Raw genomic sequence first — 21,073 nt, 5'->3', positions numbered from 1 at the left:
TCAGAGTGACTTCTACACCATGACACTGACCTTTACTATGATCAGGGTGACTTTTACACCATGACTCAGACCTTTACTATGATCAGAGTGACTTCTACACCATGACTCAGACCTTTACTATGATCAGAGTGACTTTTACACCATGACTCAGACCTTTACTATGATCAGAGTGACTTCTACACCATGACTCAGACCTTTACTATGATCAGAGTGATTTCTACACCATGACTCAGACCTTTACTATGATCAGAGTGACTTCTACACCATGACTCAGACCTTTACTATGTTCAGAGTGACTTCTACACCATGACTCAGACCTTTACTATGATCAGTGTGACTTCTACACCATGACTCAGACCTTTACTATGATCAGAGTGACTTCTACACCATGACTCAGACCTTTACTATGATCAGGGTGACTTCTACACCATGACTCAGACCTTTACTATGATCAGAATGACTTTTACACCATGACTCAGACCTTTACTATGATCAGGGTGACTTCTACACCATGACTCAGACCTTTACTATGATCAGAGTGATTTCTACACCATGACTCAGACCTTTACTATGATCAGAGTGACTTTTACACCATGACTCAGACCTTTACTATGATCAGGGTGACTTCTACACCATGACTCAGACCTTTACTATGATCAGAGTGACTTCTACACCATGACTGGATGATCTTTACTATGATCAGAGTGACTTCTACACCATGACTGGATTGCTTGGCTCTATTGTGAGGTTTGCTTTGTGGCTTTAAGTCCTTGCATACATCCCCCTGTAGTTAGTGTTAATATGAATGCTTGCCTTCAGTCCTCAAGGCCTGTAACAGTGTTAATAGGAATGCTTACCTTCAGTCCCCAAGGCCTGTAACAGTGTTAATAGGAATGCTTACCTTCAGTCCTCATGGCCTGTAACAGTGTTAATAGGAATGCTTACCTTCAGTCCTCATGGCCTGTAACAGTGTTAATAGGAATGCTTACCTTCAGTCCTCAAGGCCTGTAACAGTGTTAATAGGAATGCTTACCTTCAGTCCTCAAGGCCTGTAACAGTGTTAATAGGAATGCTTACCTTCAGTCCTCAAGGCCTGTAACAGTGTTAATAGGAATGCTTACCTTCAGCTTACCCACAGTTAGCCCCCAGCCAGCCCCCAGTTAGCCCCCAGCCAGCCCCCAGCTAGTCCTCAGCCGGCCCCCAGCCAGCCCCCAGCTAGCCCCCAGTTATCTCCCAGCTAGCCCCCAGTTATCTCCCAGCTAGCCCCCAGCTAGCCCCCAGCTAGCCCCCAGCTAGCCCCCAGCTAGCTCCCAGCTAGCTCCCAGCTAGCCCCCAGTTAGCTCCCAGCTAGCCCCCAGCTAGCTCCCAGCTAGCTCCCAGCTAGCCCCCAGTTAGCTCCCAGCTAGCCCCCAGCTAGCTCCCAGCTAGCCCCCAGCTAGTCCCTACCCACTGCCTCAAATGTAGTTTAACACTTTAGAAATGTTTTTCCTAACTTTTTCTCTGATTTCAGGTATTGACTTCAAAATCAGGACGATAGAGTTGGACGGGAAGAAGATCAAGCTCCAGATATGGTGAGTTTCCCTGGCTACCCAGATTGCTAGCTCCAGATATGGTGAGTTTGCCTTGCTATTCAGACTTCTAGCTCCAGATATGGTGAGTTTGCCTGGCTACCCAGACTCCTAGCTCCATATATGGTGAGTTTGCCTGGCTACCCAGACTCCTAGCTCCATATATGGTGAGTTGGCCTGGCTACCCAGACTCCTTGCTCCAGCCAGACGCCACGTCCACAGACGTTAGTTTCTTCTCCACAATGAGTCTGGATCTGAGTACCTCCTTGACCCTTCACTGAATGGGAACACATTCAGGGCCGTCTGATTGGTCCAGAAACCGATGGGTTGAGCCAAAACGCACATGGGTAAAGCCGCGGTTTAAAAGTGTGTAATTGGCTTTGATACTCTGATTGGTTAGAGATGATCCAATCACTGACAACTTTGTTTTGTAGAGTGCCCCTCGTCACAACAAACATCTTCAATAATGGCAGCCTCAGACTAAAGTACGTAGGGGACGACAGAGCAGCGGAATAATTTAGTGTGAGTCGTCAGGTTAATGGTGAGTACCAGTAGGCCACTTGAAGTGTAGTGTTAACTGCCTTTTGTAGTCAGTGATAGCCTGGAGAGCCTCTATCAGCCCTGAGTGGGTCTGAAGTGTAGTGTTAACTGCCTTGTAGTCAGTGATAGCTTGGAGAGCCTCTATCAGCCCTGAGTGGGTCTGAAGTGTAGTGTTAACTGCCTTGTAGTCAGTGATAGCTTGGAGAGCCTCTATCAGCCCTGACTGAATCTGAAGTGTAGTGTTAACTGCCTTGTAGTCAGTGATAGCTTGGAGAGTGTGCATGCGTGTGTAAGAGTGTTCAGCCGTGTTTGGATGCAAATATTTGGCCTGCTTATTCATCCCCTATCCAGGGTAGTCACTCACACTAGGCACCAGTGGTCATATCACTGTCTGACACGGTTTACAGGGAGAACCCCCAGGCCCTCTTACACTGATGTTTGGTAACACTGGCTGCACCTACTGCACTATCAACATGGTTGTTACGTTGTACTGTCTCTCCCAGGGTAATGTAGTAATGCTGTAGCTACTGCACTATCAACATGGTTGTTACGTTGTACTGTCTCTCCCAGGGTAATGTAGTAATGCTGTAGCTACTGCACTATCAACATGGTTGTTACGTTGTACTGATGTTGTACTGTCTCTCCCAGGGTAATGTAGTAATGCTGTAGCTACTGCACTATCAACATGGTTGTTACGTTGTACTGACGTTGTGCTGTTTCTCCCAGGGTAATGTAGTAATACTGTAGCTACTGCACTATCAACATGGTTGTTACGTTGTACTGACGTTGTACTGTCTCTCCCAGGGTAATGTAGTAATGCTGTAGCTACTGCACTATCAACATGGTTGTTACGTTGTACTGATGTTGTACTGTCTCTCCCAGGGTAATGTAGTAATGCTGTAGCTACTGCACTATCAACATGGTTGTTACGTTGTACTGATGTTGTGCTGTCTCACCCAGGGTAATGTAGTAATGCTGCAGCTACTGCACTATCAACATGGTTGTTACGTTGTACTGTCTCTCCCAGGGTAATGTAGTAATGCTGTAGCTACTGCACTATCAACATGGTTGTTACATTGTACTGATGTTGTGCTGTCTCACCCAGGGTAATGTAGTAATGCTGCAGCTACTGCACTATCAACATGGTTGTTACGTTGTACTGATGTTGTACTGTCTCTCCCAGGGTAATGTAGTAATGCTGTAGCTACTGCACTATCAACATGGTTGTTACGTTGTACTGATGTTGTGCTGTCTCACCCAGGGTAATGTAGTAATGCTGCAGCTACAGCACTATCAACATGGTCTTTACGTTGTACTGTCTCTCCCAGGGTAATGTAGTAATGCTGTAGCTACTGCACTATCAACATGGTTGTTACGTTGTACTGTCTCTCACAGGGTAATGTAGTAATGCTGTAGCTACTGCACTATCAACATGGTTGTTACGTTGTACTGATGTTGTACTGTCTCTCCCAGGGTAATGTAGTAATGCTGTATCTACTGCACTATCAACATGGTTGTTACGTTGTACTGATGTTGTACTGTCTCTCCCAGGGTAATGTAGTAATGCTGTAGCTACTGCACTATCAACATGGTTGTTACGTTGTACTGTCTCTCCCAGGGTAATCTAGTAATGCTGTATCTACTGCACTATCAACATGGTTGTTACGTTGTACTGATGTTGTACTGTCTCTCCCAGGGTAATGTAGTAATGCTGTAGCTACTGCACTATCAACATGGTTGTTACGTTGTACTGACGTTGTGCTGTTTCTCCCAGGGTAATGTAGTAATGCTGTAGCTACTGCACTATCAACATGGTTGTTACGTTGTACTGATGTTGTACTGTCTCTCCCAGGGTAATGTAGTAATGCTGTAGCTACTGCACTATCAACATGGTTGTTACGTTGTACTGACGTTGTACTGTCTCTCCCAGGGACACAGCCGGTCAGGAGAGATTCAGGACCATCACAACAGCCTACTACAGAGGAGCTATGGTAAGAACCGTCCACTGTCATGTCTCCAAAAGGTCACAGACTGAAACGACACAGATAAAACAAATTGCGTGGAGGTTATCGTGTGTGTTCAGAATGGGAGTCATCTTTTATAATGAATTGTAGCCTAGTCTCTCTACCTGTCTCCGTATTTCTCCAGTCCAGTCATACCAAACAGTCTCTCTAGTTAAGCTAGATGTATCTGTTTACTGCTTGTTAACACGGAGGTCCATCTTACACATTTGTATGCTCTGTGTGAGTGGTGAAAACGATGGAATGGCCAGTTTGATAGGAGACTGTATTACACAGGAAGGACCCAAGTGGAGTTTCCCTAGTGCTGTTGGACCATTCAATCACTGGGGCTGATGGTGTTGTTACTATGGAGGGCTGTTTGTGTTACTATGGAGGGCTGTTTGTGTTACTATGGAGGGCTGTTTGTGTTACTATGGAGGGCTGTTTGTGTTACTATGGAGGGCTGTTTGTGTTACTATGGAGGGCTGTTTGTGTTACTATGGAGGGCTGTTTGTGTTACTATGGAGGGCTGTTTGTGTTGCTATGGAGGGCTGTTTGTGTTACTATGGAGGGCTGTGTGTGTGTTACTATGGAGGGCCGTGTGTGTGTGTTACTATGGAGTGCCGTGTGTGTGTTACCATGGAGGGCCGTGTGTGTGTTACTATGGAGGGCCGTGTGTGTGTGTGTGTGTGTGTGTGTGTGTTACCATGGACCTCTACTAACTCTACTCTGTCTCCTTTAGGGCTGACCCCCATTTAGTCGACTGGTCGATTGTTTGGTCGACAGGATGTTGGTAGACAGGATGTTGGTAGACAGGATGTTGGTAGACAGGCTGTTGGTAGACAGGATGTTGGTAGACAGGATGTTGGTAGACAGGCTGTTGGTAGACAGGCTGTTGGTAGACAGGATGTTGGTAGACAGGATGTTGGTAGACAGGCTGTTGGTAGACAGGCTGTTGGTAGACAGGATGTTGGTAGACAGGCTGTTGGTAGACAGGATGTTTCTTTAGTCGAGCAGTAGCAAATCTATATTTTGGATTGTATACTGTGGTCAGTTCCACTGCCTCATAGTTCTGGTAGAATAGTCAGAACGATGTCTATTCCACTTTATTCATTGCTGTGTATCCGTTAGGAAATGTACTGTTGTTATGTTTTGCTTACTAACCAAGTTCTATATATGTCAACTTTGTATGTAAATACATTTTTGGAAAACAACCTATTATTATTTTATTGAGGCAGAGTATTCTGGGTTTACAAGGGCTTCATGCTTGTAATGACACAAGCCCCTTACTTGACTACAGCACAGACACACAGACATTTCACTGGGTCATGACTGGAATGGCGCTAGGTTGGGTCTTTTCCTGTTAATGTCACGGCGTGTCACTTCCTCTGACGTCACTTCCTGTCCTTTGTCCAACAGGGTATCATGCTAGTGTATGACATCACTAACGAGAAGTCCTTTGAGAACATCAAGAACTGGATCAGGAACATTGAAGAGGTATGAAGCTACCGCAGCAGGTAGCCTAAAAACAATCAGGTGTGAAGCTACCGCAGCAGGTAGCCTAAAAACAATCAGGTGTGAAGCTACCGCAGCAGGTAGCCTAAAAAACAATCAGGTGTGAAGCTACCGCAGCAGGTAGCCTAAAAAACAATCAGGTGTGAAGCTACCGCAGCAGGTCCTCTGTCTGTAGCAATAATCAGTCTTCTCCTCCTCTGTCTGTAGCAATAATCAGTCTTCTCCTCCTCCTCTGTCTATAGCAATAATCAGTCTCCTCCTCCTCCTCTGTCTGTAGCAATAATCAGTCTTCTCCTCCTCCTCTGTCTGTAGCAATAATCAGTCTTCTCTCATTCTGTCTGTAGCAATAATCAGTCTTCTCCTCCTGTCTGTAGCAATAATCAGTCTTCTCCTCCTGTCTGTAGCAATAATCAGTCTTCTCCTCCTTCTGTCTAGCAATAATCAGTCTTCTCCTCCTCCTTCTGTCTAGCAATAATCAGTCTTCTCTCATTCTGTCTGTAGCAATAATCAGTCTTCTCCTCCTCCTGTCTGTAGCAATAATCAGTCTTCTCTCATTCTGTCTGTAGCAATAATCAGTCTTCTCCTCCTCTGTCTGTAGCAATAATCAGTCTTCTCCTCCTCCTGTCTGTAGCAATAATCAGTCTTCTCCTCTGTCTGTAGCAATAATCAGTCTTCTCCTCCTCCGTCTGTAGCAATAATCAGTCTTCTCCTCTGTCTGTAGCAATAATCAGTCTTCTCTCATTCTGTCTGTAGCAATAATCAGTCTTCTCCTCCTCCTCCGTCTGTAGCAATAATCAGTCTTCTCCTCTGTCTGTAGCAATAATCAGTCTTCTCTCATTCTGTCTGTAGCAATAATCAGTCTTCTCCTCCTCCTCCTCCTGTCTGTAGCAATAATCAGTCTTGTCCTCCTGTCTGTAGCAATAATCAGTCTTCTCCTCCGTCTGTAGCAATAATCAGTCTTCTCCTCTGTCTGTAGCAATAATCAGTCTTCTCTCATTCTGTCTGTAGCAATAATCAGTCTTCTCCTCCTCCTGTCTGTAGCAATAATCAGTCTTGTCCTCCTGTCTGTAGCAATAATCAGTCTTCTCCTCCGTCTGTAGCAATAATCAGTCTTCTCCTCTGTCTGTAGCAATAATCAGTCTTCTCTCATTCTGTCTGTAGCAATAATCAGTCTTCTCCTCCTCCTCCTCCTGTCTGTAGCAATAATCAGTCTTGTCCTCCTGTCTGTAGCAATAATCAGTGTTCTCCTCCGTCTGTAGCAATAATCAGTCTTCTCCTCTGTCTGTAGCAATAATCAGTCTTCTCCTCTGTCTGTAGCAATAATCAGTCTTCTCCTCCGTCTGTAGCAATAATCAGTCTTCTCCTCCGTCTGTAGCAATAATCAGTCTTCTCCTCCGTCTGTAGCAATAATCAGTCTTCTCCTCCTCCTGTCTGTAGCAATAATCAGTCTTCTCCTCCTCCTGTCTGTAGCAATAATCAGTCTTCTCTCATTCTGTCTGTAGCAATAATCAGTCTTCTCCTCCTCCTTCTGTCTAGCAATAATCAGTCTTCTCCTCTGTCTGTAGCAATAATCAGTCTTCTCCTCTGTCTGTAGCAATAATCAGTCTTCTCCTCTGTCTGTAGCAATAATCAGTCTTCTCCTCCGTCTGTAGCAATAATCAGTCTTCTCCTCCGTCTGTAGCAATAATCAGTCTTCTCCTCTGTCTGTAGCAATAATCAGTCTGCTCCTCCTCCTGTCTGTAGCAATAATCAGTCTTCTCTCATTCTGTCTGTAGCAATAATCAGTCTTCTCCTCCTCTGTCTGTAGCAATAATCAGTCTTCTCTCATTCTGTCTGTAGCAATAATCAGTCTTCTCCTCCTCTGTCTGTAGCAATAATCAGTCTTCTCCTCCTCCTGTCTGTAGCAATAATCAGTCTTCTCCTCCTCCTGTCTGTAGCAATAATCAGTCTTCTCCTCCGTCTGTAGCAATAATCAGTCTTCTCCTCTGTCTGTAGCAATAATCAGTCTTCTCCTCTGTCTGTAGCAATAATCAGTCTTCTCCTCTGTCTGTAGCAATAATCAGTCTTCTCCTCCGTCTGTAGCAATAATCAGTCTTCTCCTCTGTCTGTAGCAATAATCAGTCTTCTCCTCTGTCTGTAGCAATAATCAGTCTTCTCCTCCGTCTGTAGCAATAATCAGTCTTCTCCTCCGTCTGTAGCAATAATCAGTCTTCTCCTCCGTCTGTAGCAATAATCAGTCTTCTCCTCCGTCTGTAGCAATAATCAGTCTTCTCCTCCGTCTGTAGCAATAATCAGTCTTCTCCTCCGTCTGTAGCAATAATCAGTCTTCTCCTCCGTCTGTAGCAATAATCAGTCTTCTCCTCCGTCTGTAGCAATAATCAGTCTTCTCCTCCTCCTGTCTGTAGCAATAATCAGTCTTCTCTCATTCTGTCTGTAGCAATAATCAGTCTTCTCCTCCTCCTGTCTGTAGCAATAATCAGTCTTCTCCTCCTCCTGTCTGTAGCAATAATCAGTCTTCTCCTCTGTCTGTAGCAATAATCAGTCTTCTCCTCTGTCTGTAGCAATAATCAGTCTTCTCCTCTGTCTGTAGCAATAATCAGTCTTCTCCTCTGTCTGTAGCAATAATCAGTCTTCTCCTCCGTCTGTAGCAATAATCAGTCTTCTCCTCCTCCTGTCTGTAGCAATAATCAGTCTTCTCCTCCTCCTGTCTGTAGCAATAATCAGTCTTCTCCTCCGTCTGTAGCAATAATCAGTCTTCTCCTCCTGTCTGTAGCAATAATCAGTCTTCTCCTCCGTCTGTAGCAATAATCAGTCTTCTCCTCTGTCTGTAGCAATAATCAGTCTTCTCCTCTGTCTGTAGCAATAATCAGTCTTCTCCTCCGTCTGTAGCAATAATCAGTCTTCTCCTCCGTCTGTAGCAATAATCAGTCTTCTCCTCCGTCTGTAGCAATAATCAGTCTTCTCCTCCTCCCGTCTGTAGCAATAATCAGTCTTCTCCTCCTCCTGTCTGTAGCAATAATCAGTCTTCTCCTCCTCCTGTCTGTAGCAATAATCAGTCTTCTCCTCCTCCTGTCTGTAGCAATAATCAGTCTTCTCCTCCTCCTGTCTGTAGCAATAATCAGTCTTCTCCTCCTCCTGTCTGTAGCAATAATCAGTCTTCTCCTCCTCCTGTCTGTAGCAATAATCAGTCTTCTCCTCCTCTGTCTGTAGCAATAATCAGTCTTCTCCTCCTCCTGTCTGTAGCAATAATCAGTCTTCTCCTCCTCCTGTCTGTAGCAATAATCAGTCTTCTCCTCCTCCTGTCTGTAGCAATAATCAGTCTTCTCTCATTCTGTCTGTAGCAATAATCAGTCTTCTCCTCCTCTGTCTGTAGCAATAATCAGTCTTCTCCTCCTCCTGTCTGTAGCAATAATCAGTCTTCTCCTCCTCCTGTCTGTAGCAATAATCAGTCTTGTCCTCTGTCTGTAGCAATAATCAGTCTTGTCCTCTGTCTGTAGCAATAATCAGTCTTCTCCTCCTCCTGTCTGTAGCAATAATCAGTCTTCTCCTCCTCCTGTCTGTAGCAATAATCAGTCTTCTCCTCCTCTGTCTGTAGCAATAATCAGTCTTCTCCTCCTCCTGTCTGTAGCAATAATCAGTCTTCTCCTCCTCCTGTCTGTAGCAATAATCAGTCTTCTCCTCCTCCTGTCTGTAGCATGCCTCCGCTGACGTGGAGAGGATGATCCTAGGAAACAAGTGTGACATGAATGACAAAAGACAGGTGTCAAAAGAACGAGGAGAAAAGGTATGGAGGTCAGAGTTCAGGCTTTCAAGGTCTCTGTGTGTTTCAAATAAGCACTGGCGAGTCTGAGATGTCTTGTTTCAGGGTGCGTTGGAAACAATGTGATAACGTTCCCGAGAAAAGTGAAACCCCCACACTGCTCTTCATTGTATCTTTGGTGAAACCCCCCACACTGCTCTTCATAGTATCTTTGGTGAAACTCCCCACACTGCTCTTCATAGTATCTTTGGTGAAACCCCCACACTGCTCTTCATTGTATCTTTGGTGAAACCCCCACACTGCTCTTCATAGTATCTTTGGTGTAAATGTATTCCTTGTTGTATGTTTGACAATACTCATAATATACAGTATGATCTATGTTTGTCATAGCCATCCCAGTTCTCCCTTCATGATGTAATACAATTCCTTTTGTAACAGAAAGGTAACATCACTTTTACGTTCTGTGCTATGCCTCTTGGAATGTGTTGCATGGGGGGGGGCTGGTGTTGATTTTAAAAAAGTACATCTGTAGCATGAATTATTAACATGAATTGTTCTCCTAATGTTTCTCTGTTTTATTTGTCACAGTTGGCGATTGATTATGGCATCAAGTTCTTAGAAACAAGCGCCAAATCCAGCCTGAATGTGGAAGAGGTGCGTTCTGTTCAATACTATTCATTTATATCAATTTTTAATTCTTCTCTCGGTCTTTTTCATTGAAACAGAACATTTTTCTCTAATAAACATGTTCCTGAAGTATACATTTTTTGTTTCTTTTGAAACAGTCCTTTTTCACACTGGGAAGAGACATAATGACGAGACTCAACAGAAAAATAGTGAGTTTATGTTGTTGTTTAGCAGATGATGCTCATATGATATGATGTACAATGCATACTTATCCAGAATGTAAGTTCCAACAGTTGTTGTCAGCAATGGGATGTTAAGAGTGGTAATTGACCCATTGACACAAACCTCCCCCCCGCTATAGAACGACAACAGTCCTCCAGGAGGCGGTGGGCCGGTCAAGATCACAGAGAACCGGTCAAAGAAGAGCAGCTTCTTCAGGTGTTCACTGTTCTAGTGGATCCATCCTCTCCGTTCCATGGACTGGTACAGCCTTTACCTTCCGTGCTGCTTCCCCACAGAGCTGGGCAGAATACACCCCCAACCCCTCACCAGGCCTGGTACCAGGCTACCTACCTAGCACTCCTCCAACCCCTCACCAGGCCTGGTACCAGGCTACCTACCTAGCACTCCTCCAACCCCTCACCAGGCCTGGTACCAGGCTACCTACCTAGCATACCCCCAACCCCTCACCAGGCTTGGTACCAGGCTACCTACCTAGCAGTCCTCCAACCCCTCACCAGGCCTGGTACCAGGCTACCTACCTAGCACTCCTCCAACCCCTCACCAGGCCTGGTACCAGGCTTCCTACCTAGCACTCCTCCAACCCCTCACCAGGCTTGGTACCAGGCTACCTACCTAGCACTCCTCCAACCCCTCACCAGGCTTGGTACCAGGCTACCTACCTAGCATACCCCCAACCCCTCACCAGGCTTGGTACCAGGCTACCTACCTAGCACTCCTCCAACCCCTCACCAGGCCTGGTACCAGGCTACCTACCTAGCACTCCTCCAACCCCTCACCAGGCCTGGTACCAGGCTTCCTACCTAGCACTCCTCCAACCCCTCACCAGGCTTGGTACCAGGCTACCTACCTAGCACTCCTCCAACCCCTCACCAGGCCTGGTACCAGGGAACCTACCTAGCATACCCCCAACCCCTCACCAGGCCTGGTACCAGGCTACCTACCAAGCACTCCTCCACACCCAAAACTGGGTCTTGGCCTGGGTCTTGGCCTGGCTAGGCTACTTATTGCTGCTGAGCTGGCTGGCTATTCTGTAGGCTACAGAGGAAAGCGACTCGCCAGCCCATTTAAAAAATGACACGTTAGAGAACCAAAACAATTCTGAAAAGAAGAAGGAATGCCCCCCCAATTGTTGTCCTAACTGCCCCCCCCCTTCCCCAAAGGAGATTGTCTAGGGATGTGTCCCAAATGGAACCCTTTTCACCATATTGTGCACTACTCTTCACCAGGGCCCTATTATACAGGCCCTGGTCAAAAGTAGTGCACTATATAGGGAATAGAGTGGCATTTTGGATGCAGTGCATTTCTCCCCCAACAGCTCTGATTGACAGTTGAACCCTGTCTTCTGTGTTCTTTAACTCACCCCTGGAAACGCTTCGTTGTTTGTCAGCTTCCTATTTAGATGAAGCTGCCTTTTCCTGTATTCTCTTGATGCACAGTTAACTTTTTCTTTTGTCGAGTGTCTTGTCTTTCTACCTACCTACCTATCTTTCTGCGATAAAAAGATTGACACCTGAAGGATTGGAAGAGTTGTTTGGCGTGGATCTCGGTTGGTTTGCTACTAGAGAAGAATATAGTCAACTGAAAATCACAGGTTATCATCACGTTCACTTTTTAAAGTCATGAATGAACATGACTGCAGGGAGAGATGAAGAGAAACGAGAGCGTTGTACTGCATGTTCTGCCCACACTAGAAAGGAAAATGTAACTGTTGTTTAATATTCTACCAAAGCTGATGACTTCATTGTGGTGGTTGTTTCACCAATGTCTTTTTTTTTTGTCTTTTAGTTTTATATAATCTTTATGTAATCGCACTGGAGATCGTTATGGATATTTCAATGATTGTTAAAACACCGCCTCTGTCAAAAAGGACACTGCAGTCATTCGACGGTGCATCCCTTGTCCAGAGCACTAAAGGCTAGATTCAGAACCGCTCTTCAGAACCGCTCTTCAGAACCGCTCTTCAGAACCGCTCTTCAGAACCGCTCTTCAGAACCACTCTTCAGATCCACTCTTCATATCCACTCTCCAGAACCACTCTTCAAACCCCCTCTAAAGAGTTAAAGGATGCTCATTGCTTGGCACTTCAACTGATGACGGTCTCAGAATTGGCTTCACTCAATCGGACGTAATGAATGACTCATTTTTCTGTTGTTACTTAGTCATGCGCTTACAGAAGGAGGTTTCTCAATTACTCCAAATTAAAACCACTGAGTAACCTCTACTCAACTTAAAACCACTGAGCAGCCTCTACTGAACTTAAAACCACTGAGCAGCCTCTACTCAACTTAAAACCACTGAGCAGCCTCTACTCAACTTAAAACCACTGAGTAGCCTCTACTCAACTTAAAACCACTGAGTAGCCTCTACTCAACTTAAAACCCCTGAGCAGCCTCTACTCAACTTAAAACCCCTGAGCAGCCTCTACTCAACTTAAAACCACTGAGCAGCCTCTACTCAACTTAAAACCACTGAGTAGCCTCTACTCAACTTAAAACCACTGAGTAGCCTCTACTCAACTTAAAACCCCTGAGCAGTCTCTACTCAACTTAAAACCACTGAGTAGCCTCTACTCAACTTAAAACCACTGAGTAGCCTCTACTCAACTTAAAACCACTGAGCAGCCTCTGTGCTTTAAGTGTCTTTTTAAAGCTTTGAATGTTATTGTTGTTGTTGTGTGTTTTGAAGTTCAGACTTTCTTTCATTCCATTCACTGAAAACGGCCCTCAGTTTGCAGCACTGTTTTGAGTTGACAGACCTTTCTGAAGAAACTACCACAACCACCACGGTAGCAGATACCGACTCATACAACCACCACAACCACCACGGTAGAAGATACTGACTCATACAACCACCACGGTAGAAGATAACGACTCATACAACGACCACAACCACCATGGTAGAAGATACTGACTCATACAACCACCACGGTAGAAGATACTGACTCATACAACCACCACGGTAGAAGATACTGACTCATACAACCACCACGGTAGCAGATACTGACTCATACAATGACCACAACCACCACGGTAGCAGATACTGACTCATACAACCACCACAACCACCATGGTAGAGGATACTGACTCATACAACCACCACGGTGGAAGATACTGACTCATACAACGACCACAACCACCATGGTAGAGGATACTGACTTCCACAACCACCATGGTAGCAGATACTGACTCATACAACCACCACAACCACCACGGAAGCAGATACTGACTCATACAATGACCACAACCACCACGGTAGAAAATACTGACTCATACAACCACCACGGTAGAAGATACTGACTCATACAAGCACCACAACCACCACGGTAGCAGAAATGACTCATACAAAGACCACAACCACCACGGTAGAAGATACTGACTCATACAACTACCACGGTAGAAGATACTGACTCATACAACCACCACAACGACCACGGTAGCAGATACTGACTCATACAACGACCACGGTAGAAGATACTGACTCATACAACGACCACGGTAGAAGATACTGACTCATACAACCACCATGGTAGGAGATACTGACTCATACAACCACCACAGGAGAAGATACTGACTCATACAACGACCACAACCACCACGGTAGAAAATACTGACTCATACAACGACCACGGTAGAAGATACTGACTCATACAACGACCACGGTAGAAGATACTGACTCATACAACAACCACGGTAGAAGATACTGACTCATACAACCACCACGGTAGAAGATACTGACTCATACAACCACCACGGTAGAAGATACTAACTCATACAACCACCACGGTAGAAGATACTGACTCATACAACCACCACGGAAGCAGATACTGACTCATACAACCACCACAACCACCACGGAAGCAGATACTGACTCATACAACGACCACAACCACCACGGTAGAAAATACTGACTCATACAACCACCACGGTAGAAGATACTGACTCATACAACGACCACAACCACCACGGTAGCAGATACTGACTCATACAACCACCACAACCACCACGGAAGCAGATACTGACTCATACAACGACCACAACCACCACGGTAGAAGATACTGACTCATACAACCACCACGGTAGCAGATACTGACTCATACAACCACCACAACCACCACGGTAGAAGATACTGACTCATACCCCCACCACAACCACCACGGAAGCAGATACTGACTCATACCAGTGCTTTTAAAAAGTAGCAACAAGCAAAAACCTCTTGAGTTCTATCGTTGGTTCCTTTTCATGCAAATGTTGTTAATGTTATTATATTTTTGTACGGTGTCCTATAAGACATTGGACACTGGCGTTACTCCCAGCATGCTTTGTGAAACCACAAGGTATACCACTTTCTACATGTTTCATTATATTAGCTCTTATTATCGCCCCCCAAAAAACCACTGTTGTATTATTTTGATCTGCTGCACTGTCTGTCTGTCTGTCTGTCTGTCTGATCTGCTGCACTTTATCTTCTCTCTCTGTGTGTGTGTGTGTGTGTGTGTGTGTGTGTGTGTGTGTGTGTGTGTGTGTGTGTGTGTGTGTGTGTGTGTGTGTTCTGATAAAAGGTGCTTCTAACAAATCCATATTTCATGTGAAGTGTCAGTAGTTGATGATGATTGTGTGTATTGAAGGTAAATTGATGTACCACTCCATATCAAGACTGAAGAAAGCAACTCCTATCCGTTTTCAACACAGAACTGTTGTGTGTGTGATGGTCATGGTTGATTGGTCAAAACCATTCTTATTTAAAGTAACTGTCCAGTGAAAAACTCACTTTTTAAAATGTTCATGTTCTGTTAATTCATATCCAAATAATGTTGACTCATTCTGTTGTTGGGGTTACGTCTACGCCGTTCTGTTGTTGGGGTTACGTCCACCGTTCTGTTGTTGGGGTTACGTCCACCGTTCTGTTGTTGGGGTTACGTCCACCGTTCTGTTGTTGGGGTTACGTCTACGCCGTTCTGTTGTTGGGGTTACGTCCACCGTTCTGTTGTTGGGGTTACGTCCACCGTTCTGTTGTTGGGGTTACGTCCACCGTTCTGTTGTTGGGGTTACGTCCACCGTTCTGTTGTTGGGGTTACGTCCACCGTTCTGTTGTTGGGGTTACGTCCACCGTTCTGTTGTTGGGGTTACGTCCACCGTTCTGTTGTTGGGGTTTACGTCCACACCGTTCTGTTGTTGGGGTTACGTCCACCGTTCTGTTGTTGGGGTTACGTCCACCGTTCTGTTGTTGGGGTTACGTCCACCGTTCTGTTGTTGGGGTTACGTCCACCGTTCTGTTGTTGGGGTTACGTCCACCGTTCTGTTGTTGGGGTTACGTCCACCGTTCTGTTGTTGGGGTTACGTCCACCGTTCTGTTGTTGGGGTTACGTCCACCGTTCTGTTGTTGGGGTTACGTCCACCGTTCTGTTGTTGGGGTTACGTCCCACCGTTCTGTTGTTGGGGTTACGTCCCACCGTTCTGTTGTTGGGGTTACGTCCACCGTTCTGTTGTTGGGGTTACGTCCACCGTTCTGTTGTTGGGGTTACGTCCACCGTTCTGTTGTTGGGGTTACGTCCACCGTTCTGTTGTTGGGGTTACGTCTACGCCGTTCTGTTGTTGGGGTTACGTCTACGCCGTTCTGTTGTTGGGGTTACGTCTACGCCGTTCTGTTGTTGGGGTTACGTCCACCGTTCTGTTGTTGGGGTTACGTCTACGCCGTTCTGTTGTTGGGGTTACGTCCACCGTTCTGTTGTTGGGGTTACGTCCACACCGTTCTGTTGTTGGGGTTACGTCCACACCGTTCTGTTGTTGGGGTTACGTCCACCGTTCTGTTGTTGGGGTTACGTCCACCGTTCTGTTGTTGGGGTTACGTCCACACCGTTCTGTTGTTGGGGTTACGTCCACCGTTCTGTTGTTGGGGTTACGTCCACCGTTCTGTTGTTGGGGTTACGTCCACCGTTCTGTTGTTGGGGTTACGTCTACGCCGTTCTGTTGTTGGGGTTACGTCTACGCCGTTCTGTTGTTGGGGTTACGTCCACCGTTCTGTTGTTGGGGTTACGTCCACCGTTCTGTTGTTGGGGTTACGTCCACCGTTCTGTTGTTGGGGTTACGTCCACACCGTTCTGTTGTTGGGGTTACGTCTACACCGTTCTGTTGTTGGGGTTACGTCTACACCGTTCTGTTGTTGGGGTTACGTCTACACCGTTCTGTTGTTGGGGTTACGTCCACCGTTCTGTTGTTGGGGTTACGTCCACGCCGTTCTGTTGTTGGGGTTACGTCCACCGTTCTGTTGTTGGGGTTACGTCCACCGTTCTGTTGTTGGGGTTACGTCCACCGTTCTGTTGTTGGGGTTACGTCCACCGTTCTGTTGTTGGGGTTACGTCCACCGTTCTGTTGTTGGGGTTACGTCCACACCGTTCTGTTGTTGGGGTTACGTCCACACCGTTCTGTTGTTGGGGTTACGTCCACACCGTTCTGTTGTTGGGGTTACGTCCACCGTTCTGTTGTTGGGGTTACGTCCACCGTTCTGTTGTTGGGGTTACGTCTACGCTGTTCTGTTGTTGGGGTTACGTCCACCATTCTGTTGTTGGGGTTACGTCCACCGTTCTGTTGTTGGGGTTATGTCTACACTGTTCTGTTGTTGGGGTTACGTCTGTTGTTGGGGTTACGTCCACACCGTTCCAAACAGAAAAGCTGCTTTTCAACATACTTAATTACCCATTTTTGAAGGAAAACTAATACTTTTTATAGGTCATATTTCATAGACATACTGGACAGTTACTTTAAAATGATGAAGAATTGTAATTAAAAGTCATACAGCGTAACCTGTGTATTGAGACGACGGGGGCAGAGACTGACGGTATAATAATCACTTGTTTTTGTGGAACAATGCGTGATGGCTTGAGTTACACATGTAGTGGATATGTTTGATAGAACTGTTGTTGCAATGCAGGGATGGTGAGGGACATGAATTCCCATGGGAACGTCATTTAGCATCATGTCTGGAAATACAGATGTATGCAGACATTCTAGAATATTTTCTATCACATTGGTGTAACAATGAAAGCGTTCCTCCATTTGTTTTGGCGTTCTTTCTCTTAAGATCCGAAAGACGTTTAAATTGGGCTTTTCTCCATATCAACATACTTTGTACAAGCAGCTTGTTAACTTGTCTTCCGGCTACTTTTGTCAACTCTGTAACATATCGATCTGATCAGTGTGAACTGATATTGTATAAAAATTAAATTACTTTTGTCTTTTTTTTTATACAGTGTGGGTGTTTTTTTGTTTCCTTCCTTATCAGACATACAGTTGAAGTCGGAAGTTTACATACACTTAGGTTGGAGTCATTAAAACTTGTTTTTTAACCACTTCACAAATGTCTTGTTAACAAACTATAGTTTTGGCAAGTCGGTTAGGACATCTACTTTGTGCATGACACAAGTACATTTTCCAACAATTGTTTACAGACAGATTATTTCACTTATAATTTACTATCACAATTCCAGTGGGTCAGAAGTTTGCATACACTAAGTTGAATGCCTTTAAACAGGTTGGAAAATTACAGAAAATGATGTCATGGCTTTAGAAGCTTCTGATAGGCTAATTGACATAATTTGAGTCAATTGGAGGTGTACCTGTGGATGTATTTCAAGACCTACCTTCAAACTCAGTGCCTCTTTGCTTGACATCATGGGAAAATCAAAAGAAATGAGGCAAGACCTCAGAAAAAACATTGTAGACCTCCACAAGTCTGGTTCATCCTTGGGAGCAATTTCCAAATGCTTGAAGGTACCGCGTTCATCTGTACAAACAATAGTACGCAAGTATAAACACCATGGGACCACGCAGCCATCATATCGCTCAGGAAGGAGACGAGTTCTGTCTCCTAGAGATGAACGTACTTTGGTGCGAAAAGTGCAAATCAATCCCAGAACAACAGCAAAGGACCTTATGAAGATGCTGGAGGAAAAAGGGCCAAAAGTATCTATATCCACAGTAAAACGAGTCCTATATCGACGTAACCTGAAAGGCCGCTCAGCAAGGAAGAAGCCACTGCTCCAAAGCCAGACTACGGTTTGCAACTGCACATGGGGACAGAGATCGTACTTTTTGGGGAAATGTCCTTTGGTCTGATGAAACAAAAATACAACTGTTTGGCCATAATGACCATCGTTATGTTTGGAGGAAAAAGGGGGAAGCTTGCAAGCCGAAGAACACCACCCCAACTGTGAAGCACGGGGGTAGCAGCATCATGTTGTGGGGGTGCTTTGCTGCAGGAGGGACTGGTGCCCTTCACAAAATAGATGGCATCATGAGGCAGGAAAATTATGTGGATATATTGAAGCAACATCTCAAGACATCAGTCAGGAAGTTAAAGCTTGGTCGCAAATTAGTTTTCCAAATGGACAATGACCCCAAGCATACTTCCAAAGTTGTGGCATAATTGCTTAAGGACAACAAAGTCAAGGTATTGGAGTGGCCATCACAAAGCCCTGACCTCAATCCCATAGAAAATTAGTGGGCAGAACTGAAAAAGTGTGTGCGAGCAAGGAGGCCTACAAACCTGACTCAGTTACACCAGCTCTGTCAGGAGGAATGGGTCATAATTAACCCAACTTATTGTGGGAAGCTTGTGGAAGGCTACCCGAAACATTTGACCCAAGTGAAACAATTTAAAGGCAGTGCTACCAAATACTAATTGAGTGTATGTAAACTTCTGACCCACTGGGAATGTGCTGAAATAAATCATTGTCTACTATTATTCTGACATTTCACATTCTTAAAATAAAGTGGTGATCCTAACTGACCTAAAACAGGGAATTTTTACTAGGATTAACTGTCAGGAATTGTGAAAAACTGAGTTTAAATGTATTTGGCTAAGGTGTATGTAAACTTCCGACTTCAACTGTACAAGCTGCTGCTAGTGTGTTTATCTGACATCTTGTTGCCTAGTCACCACACCCCTATACATATCTACCTCCATCACTCCAGTATCCGTGCACATTGTTAATATGATACTGGATGTAGTACGATTGCGCCGGAGGGGAGGGCGGCCGTCTTATCAGCTCTTAACAAACCGTGCTATTTTGTTAGTTTTTTTGCGTTGTTCGTAACTTGTTTTGTACATAATGTTGCTGCTACCGTCTCTTATGACCGAAAAGAACTTATGGACATCAGAATTGCGATGGTCACCTCAAACTGGACGAAGAGTTCTTCTTCAATGAGTCGGACAGAAGGTATATACTACCACAGACACCCGACCAGGCCAAGATCTCCGTGATTCGCTTGAGAAGGAAACTGAGATTTAGTGGAAAAAGAGGATCAGGCGACGAGTGGCTAATCTGCCCTTGCCTTCTGTCCTGCTAGCTAATGTTCAATCGCTGGAAAATAAATGGGAGGAACTGAAAGCACGTATATCCTACCTACTTTCACCGAGTCGTGGCTGAACGACGACATTCAAAAAATACAGCTGGCAGGTTATACACTCCATCGGCAGGACAGAACAGCAGCCTCTGGTAAGACACGGGGTGGGGGCCTATACATATATGTGAACAACAGCTGGTGCACGATATCTAAGGAAGTCTCGAGGTTTTGCTCGCCTGAGGTAGAGTATCTCATGATAAGCTGTAGACCACACTATCTACCTAGAGAGTTTCCATTTTCTACATACCACCACAGCCCGATGCTGGCCCTAAAAGCACTCTCAATGTGCTGTATACCACCATAAGCAAACAGGAAAACGCTCATCCAGAGGCAGCGCTCCTAGTGGCCGGGGACTTTAATGCACGGAAACTTAAATCAGTTTTACCTCATTTCTATCAGCATGTTAAATGTGCAACCAGAGGGAAAATAATTCTAGACCATCTTTACTCCACACACAGAGACGTGTACAAAGCTCTCCCTCGCCCTCCATTTGGCAAATCTGACCATAACTCTATCCTCCTGATTCCTGCTTACAAGCAATAATTAAAGCAGGAAGCACCAGTGACTAGATCAATAAAAAAATGGTCAGATGAAGAAGATGCTAAACTACAGGACTGTTTTGCTATCACAGACTGGAACATGTTCCGGGATTCTTCTAATGGCATTGAGGAGTACACCACATCAGTCACTGGCTTTATCAATAAGTCCATTGAGGACATCGTCCCCACAGTGACTGTACGTACCCCAACCAGAAGCTAAATAACTTCTAGCTTCGAGGCAAGTAACATTGAAACATGCATGTTCCAGACGACTGTGTGATCACACTCTCCGCAGCCGCTTTGAGTTTCAGATTACCAGGATGTGTATTCCGAGCATGTGCTGACCAACTGGCAAGTGACTTCACTGACATTTTCAACCTCTCCCTGTCTGAGTCTGTAATACCAACATGTTTCAAGCAGACCACCATAGTCCCTGTGCCCAAGAAATCAAATCAAATCAAATTTTATTTGTCACATACTGTCACAACATCCACAGAAGGTGGCGCCTCTCCTCGGTCGAGCGGCGCTCGGCGGTCGTCGTCGCCGGCCTACTAGCTGCCACCGATCTGTGTTTCAGTGTCTGTTAGTTATGTCTGTTTTGTGATTGCACCTGTTTTGTGTTAGTCATTAGTGGGGGGGTATTTAGTCTGTCTGTGTTTAGCTAGGATTCGTGCGGGATTGTTCTTTGTTACGTGTGGTGTTACGTTTATTGTATAGGCATTAGGGTTGCCGGGCTGCGCCCCGTCTGTTTTTTGAGCGGAGCTTCGTTTAGTCATTTTTGACTGTTATGCTCTCAGCCATATATGGATCTTGCCATTGGAGTATTAAATTAAGTTTGTTCCAACGGACCTCAGTCTCCTGCGCTTGACTCACTCCTTAA

General features: G+C 45.2%; 1 protein-coding gene across 1 annotated transcript; it reads left to right on the top strand.

Annotated features, from left to right (window-relative positions):
• Nucleotides 1-1,510: 1,510 nt before the first annotated feature.
• LOC115183916 (ras-related protein Rab-8B) lies at nucleotides 1,511-14,904 on the top strand (the record flags this gene model as incomplete). Its single annotated transcript, XM_029744892.1, has 7 exons — nucleotides 1,511-1,571; nucleotides 4,039-4,099; nucleotides 5,528-5,605; nucleotides 9,318-9,407; nucleotides 9,972-10,037; nucleotides 10,169-10,219; nucleotides 10,372-14,904. Coding segments are annotated over 7 exons (500 nt in total), but the record flags the coding sequence as incomplete, so codon positions are not given.
• Between the last annotated feature and the right edge of the window lie 6,169 nt (nucleotides 14,905-21,073).

This window comes from Salmo trutta, unplaced genomic scaffold, assembly GCF_901001165.1.
Source record: "Salmo trutta unplaced genomic scaffold, fSalTru1.1, whole genome shotgun sequence".
NCBI lineage: Eukaryota > Metazoa > Chordata > Actinopteri > Salmoniformes > Salmonidae > Salmo > Salmo trutta.
The sequence above is the reverse complement of the archived record's forward strand: the minus strand, read 5'-3'. Positions and strand labels throughout refer to the sequence as shown.